This window comes from Nomascus leucogenys, chromosome 11 (assembly GCF_006542625.1).
Source record: "Nomascus leucogenys isolate Asia chromosome 11, Asia_NLE_v1, whole genome shotgun sequence".
NCBI classification, from domain to species: domain Eukaryota; kingdom Metazoa; phylum Chordata; class Mammalia; order Primates; family Hylobatidae; genus Nomascus; species Nomascus leucogenys.
The window spans coordinates 54,830,921-54,852,550 of NC_044391.1; the positions used below are offsets into that span (position 1 = coordinate 54,830,921).

The following is a 21,630-nucleotide window of genomic DNA, read 5'->3' on the forward strand; positions in this document are numbered from 1 at the left end:
TGGGCAACAGAGCGTGAGACTCTGTCTCAAAAAAAAAAAAAAAAATTGCATGCTCGCTATATGCCAAGCTGTATTCTAAGCACTGGAGAATGCAGCAATGAGCAAAACAAAATGAAGCCGTGCAGCATGGAGTTTTCCTTTTGTTGGACTGGTTTACGATTTTTATTATACAAATCGATTTCTAAATGCTAGAACAACGCTAATATATGATGACATTTCCATCCATCTGAAGTGAAATGAGAAAAATAAAGATAATGTATTCTTACTGAATTCTGACCACTGTTCGGTGTTCTAAATTCCTTCCTGAGGAGCCTGGAGAGAGCCATGTCCGCAGCCCATCCATCTTGCTAAACAGGTCACTTGGACCCAGTATGTTATGGCTTGCTCTCATAACTTGACTCTGGCATAGCATCAATCACACGATGGTTAGCAGACTTCCTTAACTAATTTACACTGATATTAAACATTCCTTTCTACTGACTCCAACTTTTTATTTTTATTTATTTCTGTTTATTTTTTGAGATGGAGTCTTGCTCTGTGGCCCAGGCTGGAGGGTGGCGGCCTACTGCAACCTATGCCTCCCAGGTTCAAGCGATTCTCCCGCCTCAGCCTCCCAAGTAGCTGGTACTACAGGCGCACACCACCACGCCCAGCTAATTTTTGTATTTTTAGTAGAGACAGTGTTTCACCATGTTGGTCAGGCTGGTCTTGAACTCCTGACCTAAGGTGATCCACACACCTCAGCCTCCCAAAGTGCTGGGATTACAGGCATGAGCCACCACACCCAGCCAAGACTTCTTAAGTTAGTGTTTTCTTGGACTGCAGTTACTCATCGGCTAAGAATAAGTCTCTTTAAATATTTGTCAGAGTTTGGTTTTTCCACAGACAGTATGGAGTTTTTCATAGTGATTATGGATTTCAAAGGACATAGCTGAGATTATATCATATACTATATACTTTTTCAGAGTGTTAAACAAGCTGTTTCTTTTCTTTTTTTTTTTTAGACGGAGTCTCACTCTGTCGCCCAGGCTGGAGTGCAGTGGTGCAATCTCTGCTCACTGCAAGCTCCGCCTCTTGGGTTCACTCCATTCTCCTGCCTCAGCCTCCTGAGTACCTGGGATTACAGGCGCCCGCCACCACGCCCGGCTAATTTTTTGTATTTTTGGTAGAGAGGGGGTTTCACCATGTTAGCCAGGATGGTCTCGATCTCCTGACCTCGTGATCCGCCCGCCTTGGCCTCCCAAAGTGCTGGGATTACAGGCGTGAGCCACCGTGCCTGGCCAACGCCCAGCTAATGTTTGTATTTTTAGTAGAAGATGGGGTTTCACCATGTTGGCCAAGCTGGTCTGGAACTCCTGACCTTAGGTGATCTGCCTGCCTTGGCCCTCCAAAGTGCTGGGATGCCACCGCACCTGGCCTAGAAAAATTTTTTAAAAGGCCGGGCATGGTGGCACATGCCCAGAGTCATAGCTACTCAGGAGGCTGAGGCAGGAGGACTGCTTGAGCCCAGGAATTTGAGGTTATAATGAGCTGTGATCATGCCACTGTACTCCAGCCTGGGCAACAGAGTGAAACCCTGTCTCTTTTTTTTTTTTTTAAAGGAAGATGATTCTTTGGGAGAGAGTGATAGGGAATGTACCAGTTTCTATTCACTCCATTTCCTCACCTGTTCTGTTAGATGCTGATTTCTACTGAGATTACCAAGGTGTAAGAGTAACTTTGGAGAGGAGAGTGAAGAACCTTTCTCTACACATTCACAGTGTCTCAGAAGCCTCAGGGCTCCTGAGATGTATTAGATCCTTGGTGGAATCACTGTATGGCCAGAGCTCGGTTTTTTTAATTCCTGTGATACATCAGAGCTGTGTCTGCGTGGAAGAGCCACAGAAAGTGGAGGGTGACAGGGTTGAGCAATTTTTTTTTTCCAGAGACTCTGTAGACCAGGCTGGAGTGTAGTGGTGCAATCACAGCTCACCTCAACCTCGAACACCTAGGCGCAAGTAGTCCTCTTGCCTCAGCCAGCCTCCCGAGTAGGTAGGACTACAGGTGTGTGCCACAACGCTTGGCTTTTTGTACAGATGGGGTCTCACAATGTTGCCCAGGCTAATCTTGAACACTGGGGCAAATTATCATGTCTTGGCCTCCTAAAGTGCTGAGATTATAGGCATGAGCCACTGTGCCCAGCCAGGGTCTAACAATTTTATTTGTTAATTTTTTTTTTGAGACAGTCTTGCTCTGTTGCTGATCTCGGCTCACCGCAACCTCTGCCTCCTGGGTTCAAGCGATTCTCCTGCCTCAGCCTTCCGAGTAGCTGGGATTATAGGCATACGCCACCACGCCCGGCTAATTTTGTATTTTTAGTGGAGACAGGGTTTCTGCATGTTGGTCAGGCTGGTCTCGAACTCCTAACCTCAGGTGATCTGCCCGCCTTGGCCTCCCAAAGTGCTGGGATTAAAGACATGAACCACTGTGCCTGGCCAGGGCAGGTGCTTAATTCATAGGCTGGAGCCTCTTTGGTTTTGATCAGGTAGAAGCCATTATTTAAAACTTTCTCTGGGACTGAGAACAGAATTTTGGTTGTGACAAAAGTCAAACATTTGAGGATCGTGTTCATAATATTCTAAGCATTACGGCCTTGTCCTGTTCCTATCTTCTTTTCATGGAGAGGAACTTACATTTTTTATCTTTCTCTATCTCTCCAGGCCTCATCATTTCTGTCTCCTGTTTCTCCACTTCCTTCTCTATTGGTTGGTCCACTGATATATGAACTTGCACATGATGAACTGTGAACTTCTAGCCACATGTAGTGCCCTTGGGTACTTGGAGGGAGACACTTACCACAAGGAACCAGATTGCTTAGGTGAGTACCTTTTCGAGGAAACAGGAAAAAAATTTGCTTGAATTAAGGAGGTCTGTTGAATTTCTCAAACCATGGGTGTGAAAAGATGTGGGTCTGGGTGGAACTTCTTCCAAGGTTCCACATGCATGTTTTGTTCTGTCTCTGAAGAGAGTGTGAAGGATCTGATCCGCTATTTGAGGTATGAGGATGAGACACGAGATGTGCGGCAGCAGCTGGGGGCAGCCCAGATCCTACAGAGCGACCTTCTGCCCATCCTCACCCAGCATCGCCAGGACAAGCCTCTCTTTGATGCTGTTATCAGGTTGCCTCCTTAGCTTTTAAACTTTCGCCACCTGCCAGGCTTTGGTGTTTGAGCTGATAGGTTTGGCATTTGAGCTGGTAAGGAAACTTAACAACTTCTCCCTCCTTCATTGTCTCCCAGACTGATGGTGAACTTGACACAACCAGCCTTGCTCTGTTTTGGCAATCTGCCTAAGGAGCCCAGCTTTCGGCACCATTTTTTGCAGGTGCTAACTTATTTGCAGGCCTACAAAGAGGTGAGGCTTTCCTTTGGAGTCCCTGGGGCAGAATATGGGGCAGTGGTGAAGAAGGTGGAGAATTGGATGACTGCTACTTAAGATCAGGTTCTCCGTTTCACAGGCCTTTGCCAGTGAGAAGGCTTTTGGAGTCCTCAGTGAAACCCTGTATGAGCTGTTGCAGCTGGTGAGTCTTCACCTTACAGGATCCCATGGGACAGCATTTTGCACCTTCTCCGGGCAGAGGAGGAGATGCTGAGATATGGTCCCAGTCCTTGGGGATATGGTAGTCCGATCCATAGTCTCTGGCTGCCTCAGTACCGTTGGAACGCTTTCTTTTTAATCCTGCTTCTCTTCTGTGCCTGGGTCTTCCAGCCAGAGTACATACTGCCTGCCTTCCACAGGGAGTCTCTTCCTCTTCCTCTCTTCTGGTTAGGGCTGGGAGGAACGGCAGGAGGAAGACAACTTGCTGATTGAGCGGATCCTACTGCTGGTCAGAAATATTCTTCATGTCCCAGCTGACCTTGATCAGGAGAAGGTGAGGGTTTTGGGTATTCTATGTTCTTGTGCAGTTAGGTTGAGCTGCCTTTTTTTTTTTTTTTTTTTTTTTTTTTGAGACGGAGTCTCGCTCTGTCGCCAGGCTGGAGTGCAGTGGTGCGATCTCAGCTCACTGCAAGCTCAGCCTCCTGGGTTCACGCCATTCTCCTGCCTCAGCCTCTGCCTCCTGAGTAGCTGGGACTACAGGCGCCCGCCACCATGCCTGGCTAAATTTTTTTTTGTATTTTTAGTAGAGACAGGGTTTCACCATGTTAGCCAGGATGACCTCGATCTCCTGACCTCGTGATCCACCTGCCTTGGCCTCCCAAAGTGCTGGGATTACGGGTGTGAGCCACCGCACCTGGCCAAGCTGCCCATTTCGTGCTATTCTGTCCTCTGACAAGTCTGGGAGAGGAGACTTGGTCAAAGAATGAGTTGGAGAGCTTCAAGGCAGGGCAGTGGGATTGAATGAGCTCCCTCTCTACCCTCACCACTCACTGCTCAGAAGATTGATGATGACGCCAGTGCCCATGACCAGCTCCTCTGGGCGATTCACCTCAGCGGCCTGGATGACCTGCTCCTCTTTCTGGCCAGCTCGTCTGCTGAGCAGCAATGGAGCCTACATGTGCTAGAGATTGTCTCCCTTATGTTTCGTGACCAGGTGAGACCCTGGCCTATTGCCCAAGTCCCCTCTGCCCATGAACTTTTCTGCTGTACAGCCAGAATTGTTCTTGTGATAGTGGCTGCATTATTTGGGGAAGGCAGGCGACGGCAGGAGTAGCCATGTCTTGTGTACAGTAGTACCCCCTTATTCATGGTTTTGCTTTCGTTGATTTCAGTTACTCACAGTCAACCATGGTCTGAAAATATTAAGTGGAAAATTTCAGAAATAAACATTTTAGAAGTTTTAAACTTGTCCATTGTTCTGAGTAGTGTGATGAAATCTTTTCTCCCTGTCTGTCCTAAACAAGATGTGAATCATCCCTCTGCGCAGCATATCCACACTGTATACCTGCCTGTTAGTCACATACTAGCCATCTTGGTTATCAAATTGAAAAAACATAATAGAACGTGTGTGTGTGTGTGTGTGTGTGTGTGTGTGTGTGTGTGTGTATATGTATACATGTTGTTTTCTGATAACGTATATATATAGCACATATATACATTCTATAAAACATAGAACGTACATGTTCTATGTATATGTGTATACACATATATATATACGAATATATACATATATATATTTCAGTACTGTCTGCAGTTTCAGGCATCTAGTGGGAGTCTTAGAACATTTCCCCCTCAGATAAGGGAGAACAACAGCACAGCGCCCCGTTAATGGGGTTCTATTTTGTTCACTCTTTGCATCCCCAGTAGGCATGAACTCAGGATAAGGAATGACTGTTCTGATTCTTCCCTCTTTGTTCCAATCTAGAACCCTGAGCAGCTGGCGGGAGTAGGGCAGGGACGCTTAGCTCAGGAGCGGAGCGCAGATGTTGCAGAACTGGAGGTGTTGCGCCAGCGAGAGATGGCAGAAAAGAAGGCTCGAGCTCTCCAGCGAGGCAACAGGTGAGTGACAGAGAGGCAGGTTCTTTTTCCTACATCATGGAATGCTGAGGGCATAGAAGGCAAATTCTTCTTTTTTTTTTTTTTTTTTTTTTTTTTTTTGAGACGGAGTCTCGCTCTGTCGCCCAGACTGGAGTGCAGTGGCGCGATCTCGGCTCACTGCAAGCTCCGCCTCCCGGGTTCACGCCATTCTCCTGCCTCAGCCTCTCTGAGTAGCTGGGACTACAGGCGCCCGCCACCATGCCCGGCTAATTTTTTGTATTTTTAGTAGAGATGGGGTTTCACCGTGGTCTCGATCTCCTGACCTCGTGATCTGCCCGCCTCGGCCTCCCAAAGTGCTGGGATTACAAGCGTGAGCCACCGCGCCTGGCCCCATAGAAGGCAAATTCTAAGATGGGGTGATTGAATAACATTTTAGTTTTTTTTTTTTTTTTGAGACAGAATTTTGCTCTTGTCGCCCAGGCTGGAGTGCAGTGGCACGATCTCTGCTCACTGCAACCTCCGTCTCCTGGGTTCAAGTGATTCTTCTGCCTCAGCCTCCCCAGTAGCTGGGACTACAGGCGCATGCCACCATGCCAGGCTAATTTTTGTATTTTTAGTAGAGACAGGGTTTCACCATGTTGGCCAGGCTGGTCTCAAACTCCTAACCTCAGGTGATCTGCCTGCCTCAGCCTCCCAAAGTGCTGGGATTATAGGCGTGAGCCACCACGCCCGACCAACATTTTGTAGTTTTAACTTGCTCCAATGTGCCGATGATAGAGAATGGAGATAAAGTTTCCAGAGAACTGAAAAATCACCTTGGACCTTTTTGTTTCTGCAGGCATTCTCGATTTGGGGGCTCCTATATTGTCCAGGGGTTGAAATCCATTGGGGAGAGGGACCTCATCTTTCACAAAGGCCTTCACAACGTGAGTATTCTTACATCTGGAGTGGGAACATAGTGGAGTTGCATAGCTTAAGCAGGGTAATCATCTTAAGAGTTCTTGGCTGGGCCTGGTGGCTCATACTTGTGGTCCCAGCACTTTGGGAGGCTGAGGCAGGAGGATTGCTTGAGCCCAGAAGTTCAAGATCAGACTGGGCAACACGGCAAGACCCTGTCTCTAAAAAAAAAATTAAATTAAAGGTTGGGTACAATGGCTCATGCCTGTAATCTTAACACTTTGAGAAGCTAAGGAAGGAGGATTGCTTGAGCCCAGGAGTTCGAGACCAGCCTGGGCAACATAGCAAAACCCTGTCCCTACAACAAGTGAAAAATACTAACTGAGCATGGTGGCACCCGCCTGTGGTCCTAACTACTCGGGAGGCTGAGGTGGGAGGATTGCTTGAGCCCAGGAGTTCAAGGCTCCAGTGCGCTACGATTGCATCATTACACTCCAACCTGGGTGACAGAGCAAGTTCTTGTCTCAAAACAAAAACAAAAATTAGTTTCTTCTGAGAAAATTGACGAGAGCTGCAAGGGGAAGGTGGTAGTTAGGAGTAATTCTAATCCCCCAACCAACACACCCAGCTACGAAACTACAGTTCAGATTTGGGAAAGCAGCCGAGAAAGGTGCCTAAACGTCGCCAGGCCGCCCGAGAGCTGTCCATTCAGCGCCGTTCTGCCCTCAATGTGAGGCTCTTCCTCAGAGACTTCTGCTCGGAGTTCCTGGAGAACTGTTACAACCGGCTCATGGGATCAGTAAAGGTGAGAACCTGTGAAGGATATGGAGATAATCAGGAATGGAATAGACAGATGATGATGCAGCTGTTGGTGGGTAAGAAGTGGGGAGGAGCTCGGGGAGGCTGCCCCTGGAATGTGGACTCGTAGGTGGGAAGGATATGCAGTTAGGATGTCCCTGAGAGATAGTGAAAATGCCAGGAGCGAGTGGGCTCCTGGCATGACAAAAGAGGCTCTGGAAAAATTGCCTCAGAGGGAGAGGAAAGCGAGAACAGGACAGAGTTGGAAATTGTGGATCCTAGGGTATTACAGTAGTGTCCCGGCGCGGTGGCTCACACCTGTAATCCCAGCGCTTTGAGAGGCCGAGGCAGTGGATCACTTGAGGTCAGAAGTTCAAGACCAACCTGGCCAATATGGTGAAACCATATCTTTCCTAAAAAAAAAAAAGAAAAAATTAGCCGGCATGGTGGTGTGCATTTGTAGTCCCAGTTACTCGGGAGCCTGAGGCAGGATAATCACTTGAACCTGGGAGGCAGAGGTTGCAGTGAGCCGAGATCACACCACTGCACTCCAGCCTCATCATGACAGCGCGAGGCTGTCAAAAAGACCAGGCGCGGTGGCTCATGCCTGTAATACCAGCACTTTGGGAGTCCAAGGCAGGTGGATCACCTGAGGTCAGGAGTTTGAGACCAGCCTGCAATATGATGAAACCCCATCTCTACTGAAAATACAAAAAATTAACTGGGCGTGGTCGTGAGCACCTATAATCCCAGCTACCCAGGAGGCTGAGGCAGGAGAATCGCCTGAACCCAGGAGGTGGAAGTTGCGGTGAGCCGAGATCATGCCATTGCACTCCAGCCTGGGCAACAGAGTGAGACTCCACCTCAAAAAAAAAAAAATTATGACAATGGTGTCCAGCATCCATTCCATCATCATAGGACAGGAAGGAAGAAGTTGGAAGCCCTGAAGTTGTGGTGATCTTTTTTTTTTTCTTTTTTAAACGTTAGGATCACCTGCTTCGGGAGAAAGCTCAGCAGCATGATGAGACCTATTATATGTGGGCCTTGGCTTTCTTCATGGCCTTCAACCGAGCTGCCTCCTTCCAGCCAGGCCTGGTTTCTGAGACCCTCAGTGTCCGTACCTTCCACTTCATTGAGCAGAACCTCACCAACTACTATGAGATGATGCTGACTGACCGCAAGGAAGCTGCCTCCTGGGCACGCCGGTGAGTGGGATGGTTACTGGAGATAGAGTGAGCTAGGGATCTGAATGCTTGAATTCTGGCTGGTGCTTTTTTCCTGATTCAGGGTTCAGGTGGTCAGTCTGGGGAGCAAGGACTGGCTGGGAAATTTGGTTTGGGTGGCACATTTTTTTTTTTTTTTGGCTGTGGGAGGTTGCTGTTTCCATGGGCCATTGCCCTAAGTTGTCCTCCATTTCACCTTTTCCCCTCAACTCCCAGGATGCACTTGGCACTGAAGGCCTATCAGGAGCTGCTGGCAACAGTGAATGAGATGGACATATCTCCAGATGAGGCTGTGAGGGAGAGCAGCCGCATCATCAAGAGTGAGGCCCTGGCCTGGTCCCTGATCCCAGCCTGTCCCGTCTCGTGATGAGAATCTCATTCTTCCCAGTCCCAGCTTCATCCATCTCTCCTTTTCCAAGCTTTCCAGAATAGCCCTTCCATCCGTTTCTCTTCCCCATTCCTAGACAATATTTTCTATGTGATGGAGTACCGAGAACTATTCCTGGCACTTTTTCGAAAGTTTGATGAGAGATGCCAGCCCCGCTCTTTCCTTCGTGACCTGGTGGAGACCACCCACCTCTTCCTCAAAATGTTGGAGCGATTCTGTCGGAGCCGTGGGAAGCTGGTGGTGCAGGTACTGGGCAGCCCCACAATGTAGAAAGAGCTGTGAGGGAGAGTCAAGGAAGGGGGGCTCTTTCTTCTCACAGTTTGTACAGCTTAAGTTCATCTGTTAAACCTGCTCTGAACTACGACAGCAAGAGGTTTGTGGGTGTTGGCCAGTGTGAGTCTACTACAGTAGACTTCTCAGTTTCCTTCTCCCATTAGAATAATCTCTGATCTGCCATAAATATTTTAGTTCAGTCAGGAAACATTTATTGAACACCTACCACGTGCCAAGTACAAAAACCCTGGGGATTCATAATTTTAGAGTTTAATAATTATGCTATAGCATTTTCTGGTTATACCTTGAAAGCATTGTGGTGAGGTGGAAAGAGCCTTAAATTGCGGCCAGGCATGGTGGCACACACCTGTAATCCCCACGCTTGAGGAGGCCGTGGGCAGATTACTTGAGGTCAGGGGTTCAAGACCAGCCTGGCCAACGTGGTGAAACCCCGTCTCTACTAAAAATACAAAAATTAGCCAGGCGTGGTGATGCACACCTGTAATCCCAGCTACTCAGAAGGCTGAGACAGAATCACTTGAATCCAGGAGGTGGAGATTGCAGTGAGCCAAGATCATGCCACTGCACTCCAGCCTGGGTGACACAGTGAGACTCTGTCTCAACAGCAACACAAAAAGAGCCTTAAATTGAACTTTAGAAAGTCTGGAATTTAGTCCTGTATTGGTTATTATTGGAATAAGCTCAAGCTGGTCGTGTCAGTCTCCAGATCCATAAAGTTGGGATTGTAACAGTTGTCCATGAACCCAAAGTGGAATCAGTGAAAAGCCTAGGACAGGCTGGGCACAGTGGCTCATGCCTGTAATCCCAGCACTTCGGGAGGCCACGGTGGGTGGATCATTTGAGGCCAGGAGTTTGAGACCAGCCTGGGCAACATGACAAAGCCCCTTCTCTACTAAAAATACAAAAATTAGCTGGGTGTGATGGCACGCACCTGTAGTCCCAACCATTTGGGAAGCTGAGTCATGAGAATTGCTTGAACCCAGGAGGCAGAGGTTGCAGTAGGCCAAGATCATGCCACTGTACTCCAGTCTGGGCCACAGAGCAAGACTCTGTCTCAAAAAAAAAAAAAAAAAAAAAAACAATTCACCAGCATGGTGGCACATACCTGTAGTCCCAGCTACTCAGGAGGCTGAGACACGAGGATCACTGGAGCTTAGGAGTTCGGGGGTGCAGTGAGCTGTGATTGAGACATTGCATTCCAGTCTGGGCGAGAGCAAGACCCTATCTCTGAAAAATAAAATTGTTGGTTCACATTAAAATAAAAAAAAACCCCGGGACAAAATGAAAACTCCAAGGAATTTGTATCCTGGAAACACAGAGACTTTGCTTTGTATAAACAGATTTTGGGCCAGGCACGGTGGCTCATGCCTGTAATCCCGGCACTTTGGGAGGCTGAGGCGGGCAGATCACTTGAGGTCAGGAGTTCGAGACCAGCCTGGCCAACATGGTGAAACCCTGTCTCTACTAAAAATACAAAAATTAGCCAGGCATGGTCGTGCACACCTGTAATCCCAGCTTCTTGGGAGGCTGAAGTGGGAGAATCACTTGAACCCGGGAGGCAGAGGTTGCAGTGAGCCAAGATCATGCCATTGCACTCCAGCCTGGGCAACAGAGCAAGACTCCGTCTCAAAAAAAAAAAGAGAAAAAAAAAAAAATTAGCCTGGCGCGGTGGCACACACCTGTAATCCCAGCTACTTGGGAGGCTGAGGTAGGAGAATCACTTGAACCCAGGAGGCAGAGGTTGCAGTGAGCCGAGATCACGCCATTGCACTCCAGCCTGGGCAACAAGAGTGAAACTCTGTCTTAAAAAAAAAAAAAAAAAAAAAATAGATTTTGTACCAGAACTTTCCTATAACTCTAGTTGCTACAGCTTAAAATTCTGTCATAACTGGACTTGAAAGATGCAGTAGTACCAATGAGACTTTGCTAAAGGGTGTTTTTGCACTCAGGGCTCTGTGGTGTTATCTGTAATACTAGGTACTGTCATTTATTGAGCATTTACTATGTGTCGGACACTGTGCTGACATCTTCATGCAATCCTCACAGTAGCACATGTGCCCAAAGTGCTTAAGCAACTTGTCCAAAGTCTTGTTAGTAATACTAATTCAATACTCAAATCCAGATCTGCTGGACTCCATGCTCCTAAGATTTGGTGTGTTTGATTATAAGTTCTTTAATGGAGCATGACCTTTAGGGGCCTCTCAGTTCATCCTATTTGACTTTTGAGTACCCACACCAAAGACTGGTTCACAGCCCTGACTTGGGAAAAGCAGGATTTGGGTATTGACTCACTCTCCTGCTTTTCTTTTTTTTTTATTTTTTATTTATTTATTTTTTTAAGCAGGATCTCGCACTGTTACCTAAGCTGGAGTGCAGTGGCTCAATCTCAGCTCACTGCAACCTCTCCTTCCCGTGCCCAAGCGATTCTTCTGCCTCAGCCTCCCAAGTAGCTGGGACTACAGGCACACACCACCATGCCTGGCTAATTTTTGTATTTTTTTGTAGAGACAGGGTCTCGCTATGTTGCCCAGGCTGGTCTTGAACTCCTGACCTCAAGCCATCCACCTGCCTAGGCTTCCCAAAGTGTTGGGACTACAGGTGTGAGCCATTGCGCCTGGCTGTCCTAGTTTTCAGGAGAAAAAATTAGAGGCTTTATTTACATAGTGCTTTGCATTTTATGAAGCTTTTCCATGTGTCTTATTTGATCCTCATAGCATCTGCTTATTCTATAGACCTCTTGAGATAGCACTGCTTTTGGCAAACCTCTGAACTCAGGAAATAGGTCAGGAGTTTTGCCGTGGCATCTTATGCTCACTCACATTATAGCTGTTATCCATACTCTAGTGTAATTACCTTTCTACTTCCTGTCTCCACCACTAGAGTAAAAGCTCCTCAAAGGGAAGGAAATATGCTGTTAACTATTGCTTTGTATTACCAATGGATAGCACATAATGGGCACTCTGTGAATGTCCGGTTAATTAGTTTTGTAATAGAAAAGACACTGATGGGGAAAAGGCCTCTTTAGCTCTCTTGACATCCTAATACAATTCTTTCCCCACAGAACAAACGAAAGAAGAGAAGGAAGAAGAAGAAGAAGGTCCTAGACCAGGCCATTGTTTCTGGTAATGTCCCATCTAGCCCAGAAGAAGTGGAGGCTGTGTGGCCAGCCCTGGCTGAGCAGCTACAGTGCTGTGCCCAGGTAGGTGGTTACAGAAACCCTGTCTTTTTTGAGAATAGTGCTCAGGGTATACAGTCTGGGTTTTCCACTCCCTCCGCTCCCATAGCTTTATCCATCTCTAGAATTCTGAGCTCAGCATGGACTCCATGGTTCCCTTTGATGCGGCCTCAGAGGTGCCAGTGGAGGAGCAGCGGGCAGAAGCCATGGTACGGATCCAGGACTGTCTCCTGGCTGGCCAGGCGCCACAGGCCCTGACTCTCCTGAGGTGTGCCCGGTAAGAACCCTGCCTGCTCATCCTCTTGGGCTTTGGGGGAAGGAGGAGGCCATCACTGCGGTACAGGGTTCTCAGTCTTCAAAAGAGTGTCATCTCATCAAGGCTCTGGGACTGTACACCAACTGACTCCTGGGGCGTTTTGATTGGTTTGTTGGTTTTTTTTGTTTCTGAAAAACATTTAAAAAGCATAGTTAATTGAGAAAAAAATAAAGATAAAGCAAATCCTCACTTGACATCATCAATAAGTCCTTGGTAATTGCAGCTTTGAGTGAAATGACCTACAGCATGTTTCTTATAACGTTAAGAGAAAAAAAACTGGTTTTGTTATACATTGTTTTCACTTAAAGTGGCAGTATCCAAGAACCTATTGAAGACATTAAGGGCGGACTTACTTTAATTCTAGTAGCCAAAGATATGCATCATTAACATTTTGATGAGTAACCATCCAGAGGTTTTTTTACTCTGTTACATGTAAAAATATCATATATACCTTGTTTTACAAAAATGAAATACTGTACATGCTGATTTATAGTAATTTTTCACTTCTCAGTATATTATGAGCATTATTTCTCATCAGATATATTTCTGTAATTGTTAATGGCTTTAAAACACCGTTGTTTGAATATGTACATTTGTTCAACCAGGTGTCAAACATTTAGATTGTTTGCATTTTGTTCTTACGTGATTTTTATTGAATTGTGGCTTATGAGGAAAATTTTCCCTGGAGTCTTTGTTTCATTTGAGGTAACAGTTTTCATTCTGTTTGTGGCCAACAAAAGAAATAAGTCTAAATTCCTTCTTCTACTTTGAATTATAAATTTAAAGCCAGATTTCCCCTGGGTAAAGCCTTTTTTCTATCTGTGCTCCAGGGAGGTGTGGCCTGAAGGAGATGTGTTTGGCTCTCAAGACATTTCTCCAGAGGAAGAGATCCAGTTGCTGAAACAAATCCTTTCTGCTCCACTTCCACGTGAGTCTCCTCCCTTCACATCTGTCTCCTTCCAGCTCTTTTCTAGCACCAACGTAACAGAGACTCAGTAATCCTCCCTCTATCTATAGGGCAGCAGGGCCCAGAGGAATGCGGGGCAGAGGAAGAAGAAGAGGAGGAGGAGGAGGAGGAGGAAGAGGAGGAGTTGCAAGTGGTCCAGGTGTCGGAGAAAGAATTTAATTTTCTGGACTACCTGAAACGGTGAGGGCTGAGAGGCCTGAGTTGGTCCTAGAGTGGCGATTGTGTGGCTGTGAGGATGAGTTATGTCTTCCTTATGCTGACATCCTCTCCCTCCTTGTTTTGGTGCAGCTTTGCATGTTCAACTGTCATTCGAGCCTATGTGCTGCTACTACGGAGCTACCAGCAGAATAGTGCTCACACTAACCATTGCATTGTGAAGATGCTGCACCGGCTGGCCCATGACCTCAAAATGGAAGCCCTACTTTTTCAGCTGTCAGTCTTCTGCCTCTTCAATCGTCTGCTTAGTGACCCTGCTGCTGGAGCCTACAAAGTGAGGGGATAACAAGGAATGGGGGTCTGGAAGGGTATGGGAACCCTCAGGTAAATAAATAATCTTCAGGAGATAGAAGGTGCTGAGAGGTGTCAAGGGCTGGGAGATGGGAAAACAATGAGAAAGTAGACAGGCAGGTTGAGGGAGCTGCATGGAGAAGGACAGAAGAGAGTGAGTGAGGAGGGAGCAGCTGGGAACAGCTATAGAGAAAATACCTAGAAGGCCAGGTTCGGGTCTGCATTGGACCAGAGGCCTCATAGTAACCTCCTTCTCCTACAGGAGCTAGTGACTTTTGCCAAATACATCCTGGGCAAATTCTTTGCATTGGCTGCAGTCAACCAAAAAGCCTTTGTGGAGCTGTTGTTCTGGAAGAACACAGCTGTGATTCGAGAGATGACTGAGGGCTATGGCTCCCTGGAGGACAGGTGAGCTTGAAGTTGGCGAAGGATGGGTGGGGGTAGGGGAAGTTTGATGCAGAGTCACAGAATGTCAAAGCTGTTAAGAGCTTGCATGTCATTTAGCCCACTGTTTCTTTGCCTATCATGGGTGAGAAAACAGGCTCAGGGGGTGAAATGCTTTACCTAAGGTTATCTAAGAGAGGAGCAGGGACTGGAGCCCAAGTCTACCGTGTATCTAGTTTCCTTCTCCATCACCAGCCTCCATAGAGGTGGTCACTGTTGGGAGCTGGGTGGTTGCCCAGAGAGAGTCCGTGTGCGACCTCTCCCAAAATGTGTTGGGAAACCATGAGGATTTGTAGAAATGTTTGTCCTCTTTCCCTTAGTATCTCAGCCCCTCTCCTTTCACACTTAGTCTCTTTTTCCCATAATATTCTCAGTCCCTAAAGTCAAAATGGTCAGGGTTCCATTGGCCCAACCTGGAAAATCTCTTAGTTTGACTTTTAGGTTCTTACGTGGAAGGAAAGTGAGGGGAAGGAGGCACACTGTAGGCCTCTGCTGGCTGGCCTCTTTCAGTTACCTGCCTCGTCCTTCCTGTTCTTTTCAGAACTGATCAGAGAAGGCCTTTGGTCCCCTCTTTTTGGGCCAAGAACCTATATGCTCCCTTTCTCCTTTCACCATTCAGGTCTTCCAGTCGCAGAGCGCCTACATGGAGCCCCGAAGAAGAGGCTCATCTTCGGGAGCTGTACCTCGCCCATAAGGACGTGGAAGGTGAGAGGCCTTGGGATCTGGAGAGTTTGTGAGGAGGGCAGCCTGAGCTGTGGGACCTTCTTTACTGCCTTAGTCCTTCCCCACGCCAGGGCAGGATGTGGTGGAAGCCATCTTGACCCACCTGAACACTGCTCCTCGAACACGCAAGCAGATCATCCACCATCTGGTACAGCTGGGACTGGCTGACAGTGTCAAGGACTTTCAAAGGTAGAGAGGCACATGCTCTGGAGGCTGTTGGGATGGGGACTTCCATTCACTTCCTGGGCTTCCTCTTCCACTGACACCTTCCTAATCAGGAAAGGAACTCATGTTGTACTGTGGACGGGGGATCAGGAGTTGGAGCTGCAGCGGCTTTTTGAGGAATTCCGGGACTCAGATGGTGAGTGAGGTGGAAACTCAGGGGACCTTTGAGATGAAAGCCAAGCTATCCATTTATTTTGGGGCTGCCTTTTATTCCCAAGAAAAGATTCTCCCATCCCTTCTGTTCACTTACTATATTTGTAAGTGTCATTTTTGGATGAATTGAGGTACCCTCTTTCCAGAGACCTCTGATTTATTTTACTCATCTCTTTCCCTGTTGCCGTTGGGTATTCACGTGCTTACTTTTTATAGATGTCCTGGGTCATATCATGAAGAATATCACAGCCAAACGCTCACGGGCCCGAATAGTGGATAAACTCTTGGCTCTGGGGCTGGTGGCTGAGCGGCGGGAGCTGTACAAGAAACGGCGGAAAAAGTTGGCATCCTCCATCTTGGTAACAATCTGATCCTAGCTCTGCTGGCATGGGCCTGCTCCCCTTGAAGTGCTCCTTAGGAGCAGTGTACCTGGATTCTTCCTGCCTGAGGCTGTTCTGACCAGGTCCTTCCGAGAGAGCAGGTGGCGGGGCGGGGGCGGGGTGCGGCAGAAAGGAACGAGAAGACTCCACTAAGTTCCTTGTGTTGCCTTCATTTTCATTCCCCCAACCCCCAATGAATTTTAGCCAAATGGAGCGGAGTCCCTGAAAGATTTTTGCCAGGAAGATCTGGAAGAAGAGGAAAACCTGCCTGAGGAAGACAGCGAAGAGGAAGAAGAAGGGGGCTCAGAAGCAGCACAAGTCCAGGGTAGCTTAATCCTTTCAACTGAAAACCTTGGTCAAAGCCTGCATCAGGAAGGTGAGGACTTTGGCTGGGAGAGGTGTCTCAGGTGGAGGCTTGGGAGTAGGGTCAAATGTAAGTTTCCCTCATTTCCTTAGGCTTTTCTGCCCCGCTCCTATGGCTCCAGAACTGCCTGATCCGAGCAGCTGATGATCGGGAAGAGGATGGTGAGTGGACAGATGACACTTTTAGGAGGAGAGCCCTGGAGGCTATTGGAGACCTACCTGGTCATGGGATGGAGGACCAGTTCTTCCCTTATATCTTCACCATATGACTATTGACCCTGTCTTAGGCTGCTCCCAGGCCGTTCCATTGGTGCCACTCACAGAGGAAAATGAGGAAGCCATGGAAAACGAACAGTTTCAGCAGCTGTTGCACAAGCTAGGGGTTCGGCCCCCCGCCTCTGGGCAGGTAAATATGCCAGTTACAGTGTCAACCAAGGCATATTAGTCCTATTTCCAAATACATCTTCTCCTCCTCCTCGCTGTCATGGTGGTCCTCCTTATCATCCTCATCGTCATCTTGGTCTTCCTCATTGTCTTGTCATCTCTGACCAAGATTCCTGCAGCAGCCATTCTGCTAGTCTTCTTTTCCTCTCTCTAATCTCCCCTTCCCCTAGATCCATCTTCCAGACTGCCCCCAGATTTATCTTTTTAAAATATAGTTTTGATTACAGTTGTCCCTTAGTATCTGAGAGGGGATTGGTTCCAGGACCCCCCTGCCCACAGATACCAAAATCTACAGATGCTGAAGTCCCTTTTTGTAGTATTTGTAAATAACCTAGGTACATCCTCCTGTATACTTTAAGTCATTTTTAGATTACATATAATACCAAACAATGTAAATGTTAGGTAAATAATCGTTATACTGTATTTTAAATATATATGTATTATATATATATATTTATTTATTTATTTATTTTTATTGTTTTAGGGGGGACAGAGTCTCACTCCATCACGCAGGCTGGAGTGCAGTGGCTCAGTCTCAGCTCACTGTTGCCTCAACCTCCCAGGCTCAGGTGATCCTCCCACCTCAGCCTCCTGAGTAGCTGGGACTACAGGCCTATGTTACCACTCCCCGCTAATTTTTTGTATTTTTTGTAGAGATGGGGTTATGCCATGTTGCCCAGGCTTTGTATTATTGTTTAATGTTGTATTGTTATTTTTTTATTGTTAATTTTTTTTTTTTTTTTTTTTTGAGACGGAGTCTTGCTCTGTCGCCTAGGCTGGAGTGCAGTGGTGCAATCTCGGCTCACTGCAAGCTCCGCCTCCCGGGTTCACGCCATTCTCCTGCCTCAGCCTCTCCGAGTAGCTGGGACTACAGGCGCCCGCCACCACACCCGGCTAATTTTTTGTATTTTTAGTAGAGACAGGGTTTCACCGTGGTCTCGATCTCCTGACCTCGTGATCCGCCTGCCTCGGCCTCCCAAAGTGCTGGGATTACAAGCGTGAGCCACCGCGCCCGGCCTGTTAATTTTTTTTTAATATTGTCGATCTACAGTGGTTTGAATCCACAGATTCAGAACTTGTGGATATGGAGGGTCAAGTCCCCTGTCCAGAGCCATTGATGGTTCCTTACTGCTTGCAGGACAGAATCCACAAACTCCAAATGGCATCCCCATCCTTGGCCAACCTTTGCAGCCTCACAGCCACACCACTCACACACCGACTTTACATCATAGTCACCCTGGTAGGCTTTTTCATGCCTCCAAATGGTTAATCATGCCAGTCCCTCTGTTGGAAGGCTGCAACCGTGCACACAAGGTGACACACACACACTCCATCTGTCTTACTGATGGACCTCTACCCACTCTTCAAGAGTCTGCTCAACTGTTTCCTTGTCAGAGAAGCAGTCCTTGTCATTCTTTCAACCCCTGAAGTAAAAATAATCACTTTTGCAGCTGTGATTTGTTTATTCCCCTGATGCAGCCTTAATCCTGTGGAATCTGCTGGGTACGGTGGCTCACGCCTGTAACCCCAGCACTTTGGGAGGCCAAGGCGGGCGGATCACCTGAGGTCAGGAGTTCAAGACCAGCCTGGCCAACATGGCAAAACCCTGTCTCTGCTAAAAATACAAAAATTAGCCTGGTGTGGTGGTAGGTGCCTGTAGTCCCAGCTACTTGGGAGGCTGAGGCAAGAGAATTGCTTGAACCCAGGAAGGTGAGGTTGCAGTGAGCCTTTATTGCTTTGCCACGGCACTCTAGCCTGGGCAACAGAGTGAGACTCTGCCTCAAAAAAAAAAAAAATTCTGTGATATTATGGTACATTTGTTCTTTTTCCCATTGGATTGTGAGTCATTTGATAGCAAGGATCATACCTGATTCACCTTTACATCCCCAGGATTTATTTATTTATTTATTCAATTGACAACTATAGCCAGGTGCAGTGGCTCATGCCTGTAATCCCAGCACTTTGGGAGGCTGAGGTGGGAGGATCGTTTGAGACTGGCCTGGGCAGCACAGCAAGACCCTGTCTCTACAAAAAATTATTAAGTAGTTGGGCATCATGGTGGCATGCACCCCTGTGGTCCTGGCTACTTGAGAGGCTGAGGCAGGAGGATAGCTTGATCCCAAGAGATCGAGACTACAGTGGACATGATTGTGCCACTGCACTTCAGCCTGAGTGACAGAGGCAGACCCCTTCTCATTTAAAAAAAAAGAAAAGAAAAGAACAACCAAAAAAACGTATAACTGGGAACCTCCTAATGTAGCAGGCACTGTGCCAGGCATTGGGTGTATATTAGATAAGTAAGTATTATAAGTAGAGTTCACAACCCTTGTGGATCTTCACCAATGTTGGGTCATATATATTCAATGAATATCAAACTCTGGGGAACAAGAGGCTGGTCCTTTCCCTTTTCAACTTCTTGGACCCTGTAGGAAACCTTCTGGCGAATTCCAGCCAAGCTGAGTCCTACCCAGCTCCGGAGGGTAGCAGCTTCTTTGAGTCAACCAGAAGAGGAACAGAAGCTGCAGCCAGAGCTACAGCCTGAAGTCCCTGGAGAGCAAGGCTCTGATGAGGAGCACTGTAAAGAGCACCGAGCACAAGCCCTGAGGGCCCTCTTGCTAGCCCACAAGAAGAAAGCAGGCCTGGCGTCCCCAGAGGGTAATAGTGCGACAGCCATTTTCTGAGTATTAACGTGTCAGCCATGTTGGTCTAGAGGGCAGGAGAGGTATTTTGAGAATACGAGGACTGAGTTCCTAATTTTGTGTCATTTATGGTCATTGCAGAGGAAGACGCTGTTGGTAGAGAGCACCTGAAGGCAGCACCCAAGAAACGACAATTGCTGGACAGTGACGAGGAACAGGAAGAAGATGAGGGCAGAAACAGAGGTAGGGAATTTGATGGGACCTTCTTTTTCTTCTCTAATCCTGAAGACAAACTCTACCACGTCCTTACCCCTTAACATATTTAGATACTCTCTTTCTCTCTCACCCCCCATCGTTCCCACAGCACCAGAGTCGGGAGCTCCAGGAATCCAAAAGAAGAAACGATATCAGATTGAGGATGATGAGGATGACTGAAGAGCTAAGAAGCCTCGGGGTAGAGATAGACACGTTTTTAGATGGTGCATTTAAGTCAGAGTTGGAAGGGTCATACAGGACCCGGAAGCTCCTCTTACTGGACAGAGCAGTAGAATCCCGGGCTCTTCCACGGATTTAGGCTGAGAAACTTCAGCAGCAGTATTGGACTTCTCTGCTGTCAGTCTTTGTTTCTCCCAGTTTTTATCGGTATGCCCCAGCAGCTCTCTGGAGATTTATTCCTCTTCTTCTAGGAACCATTTCTTTTGGTTATTGGAGCTCCTTAGCAAACAAGAGGAGCGAGTGAAATAGAGAAAACACCCTGGACCCCTCTTATTGGTTTGTTCCTTTTGGCTTTCTCTTGGAGGTGGGTCACAGCACCAAATGGGGAGCTTTATGACATGACAGGTGGGAGTTTTGTACCACTTTTAGAAGATACCAGATGCCTCTGTCCTCATTTTCTTTCCTATGATCATCCTCTAGATACCAGATAGAGCCCCATTCCTGCATTTGAGACAGGGTTGGAATATAGTACTCTAGATGATGAACGTGTTTGCTTTGTGTTTGGTATTAAACGTGTAAGATTAGAAGTTCTGATCTCAGTCTGACTAGTCGATATGTCTAAGTTCCCCAGCCCTTCCCCTGCTGTGCTCTTGAAAGAAGAACTTAAAAATTTTAGGGTAAAAAGAGACCAACAGACCAGCACAGTGGCTCAAACCTGTTGTCCTAGCACTTTGGGAGGCTGAGGCGGGTGGGTCACCTGAGGTCAGGAGTTTGAAACCAGCCTGGACAATATGGCGAAACCCCATCTCCACTAAAAATAAAAAATTAGCCGGCCACGGTGGCACGCGCCTGTAATCCCAGCTACTCGGGTGGCTGAGGCAGGAGAATTGCCTGAACCCAGGAGGCAGAGGTTGCAGTGAGCCAAGGTCACGCCAGTGCATATGCCTGGGCAACAGAGCGAGACTCTGTCTCAAAAAAAAAGACCAACAACCTTCCCTTTTCTTCCACTTTCCCTACAGAAGACACAGAAAAGCGCTTTTGCCTCCAGATCCTTTTGTCTAGGGTAAATTCTTAGGGTGACAGGAGTATGCAGCAGGAAGAAAGAGGAGCCACAAAGGAAGAGAAGCCAGCTTGTTGGCATGGGGCATAGAAAAGGACAAAATCTAGGCATGAAAAGGATGGATAAATACTGCAGATATTACGTTCTTACCCATTCTTGGAAACGTCAGCTTTCTTGCTCCCTGTGCTTCCGGCTGAGGTAGGGCAAAGGTGAGATTGAGAAAATAGCCATTCAGCTCAGGAAGGCGTCTAAGTAAAGGACGGATTTGGATTGTCCTGTTGCTTTGACTTTTTTTTTTTTGAGACGGAGTCTCGCTCTGTCGCCCAGGCTGGAGTGCAGTGGCGCCATCTCGGCTCACTGCAAGCTCCGCCTCCCGGGTTCACGCTATTCTCCTGCCTCAGCCTCTCCGAGTAGCTGGGACTACAGGCGCCCGCCACCACGCCCGGCTAATTTTTTGTATTTTCAGTAGAGACGGGGTTTCACCGTGGTCTCGATCTCCTGACCTCATGATCCGCCCGCCTCGGCCTCCCAAAGTGCTGGGATTACAAGCGTGAGCCACCGCGCCCGGCAGCTTTGACTTATTTTTATTTTTTCCTGAAAAGATGAGGATCCCCCTTAGCCTCTAAAAGTAGGAGTGAAGCTATTTCCATGGTAATTGAAGTTTCCAAGGGCTAGACACTTTCTAGCTCTGGCCAGTCTTGGTGTCTCTTCATCCTGAGCCTTTCTCCACTTCGCAACCTGAGCA

General features: G+C 47.5%; 1 protein-coding gene across 2 annotated transcripts in view; it reads left to right on the forward strand.

The window, feature by feature from the left end:
- Positions 1 to 21,155, forward strand: part of TIMELESS (timeless circadian regulator) — a 34,166-nt gene extending 13,011 nt beyond the window's left edge. The window contains exons 2-29 of one of the 2 annotated variants that reach the window (XM_030822429.1): positions 2,700 to 2,857; positions 3,005 to 3,158; positions 3,279 to 3,393; positions 3,497 to 3,559; positions 3,809 to 3,910; positions 4,415 to 4,570; positions 5,342 to 5,475; positions 6,293 to 6,380; positions 6,980 to 7,156; positions 8,137 to 8,354; positions 8,589 to 8,692; positions 8,837 to 9,006; positions 12,116 to 12,253; positions 12,355 to 12,506; positions 13,376 to 13,473; positions 13,563 to 13,692; positions 13,801 to 14,002; positions 14,282 to 14,427; positions 15,083 to 15,168; positions 15,258 to 15,375; positions 15,465 to 15,547; positions 15,781 to 15,923; positions 16,149 to 16,320; positions 16,401 to 16,469; positions 16,595 to 16,713; positions 19,181 to 19,406; positions 19,532 to 19,633; positions 19,755 to 20,419. In XM_030822429.1, the coding sequence (XP_030678289.1) occupies positions 2,761 to 2,857; positions 3,005 to 3,158; positions 3,279 to 3,393; positions 3,497 to 3,559; positions 3,809 to 3,910; positions 4,415 to 4,570; positions 5,342 to 5,475; positions 6,293 to 6,380; positions 6,980 to 7,156; positions 8,137 to 8,354; positions 8,589 to 8,692; positions 8,837 to 9,006; positions 12,116 to 12,253; positions 12,355 to 12,506; positions 13,376 to 13,473; positions 13,563 to 13,692; positions 13,801 to 14,002; positions 14,282 to 14,427; positions 15,083 to 15,168; positions 15,258 to 15,375; positions 15,465 to 15,547; positions 15,781 to 15,923; positions 16,149 to 16,320; positions 16,401 to 16,469; positions 16,595 to 16,713; positions 19,181 to 19,406; positions 19,532 to 19,633; positions 19,755 to 19,825 (3,633 nt within the window). In that variant the 5' untranslated portion in view covers positions 2,700 to 2,760 and the 3' untranslated portion in view covers positions 19,826 to 20,419. Of the gene's footprint in view, positions 1 to 2,699; positions 2,858 to 3,004; positions 3,159 to 3,278; positions 3,394 to 3,496; positions 3,560 to 3,808; positions 3,911 to 4,414; positions 4,571 to 5,341; positions 5,476 to 6,292; positions 6,381 to 6,979; positions 7,157 to 8,136; positions 8,355 to 8,588; positions 8,693 to 8,836; positions 9,007 to 12,115; positions 12,254 to 12,354; positions 12,507 to 13,375; positions 13,474 to 13,562; positions 13,693 to 13,800; positions 14,003 to 14,281; positions 14,428 to 15,082; positions 15,169 to 15,257; positions 15,376 to 15,464; positions 15,548 to 15,780; positions 15,924 to 16,148; positions 16,321 to 16,400; positions 16,470 to 16,594; positions 16,714 to 19,180; positions 19,407 to 19,531; positions 19,634 to 19,754 lie in introns of both variants that reach the window. The other variant, XM_030822430.1, reaches the window with a different exon arrangement.
- The last annotated feature ends 475 nt before the right edge of the window (positions 21,156 to 21,630 follow it).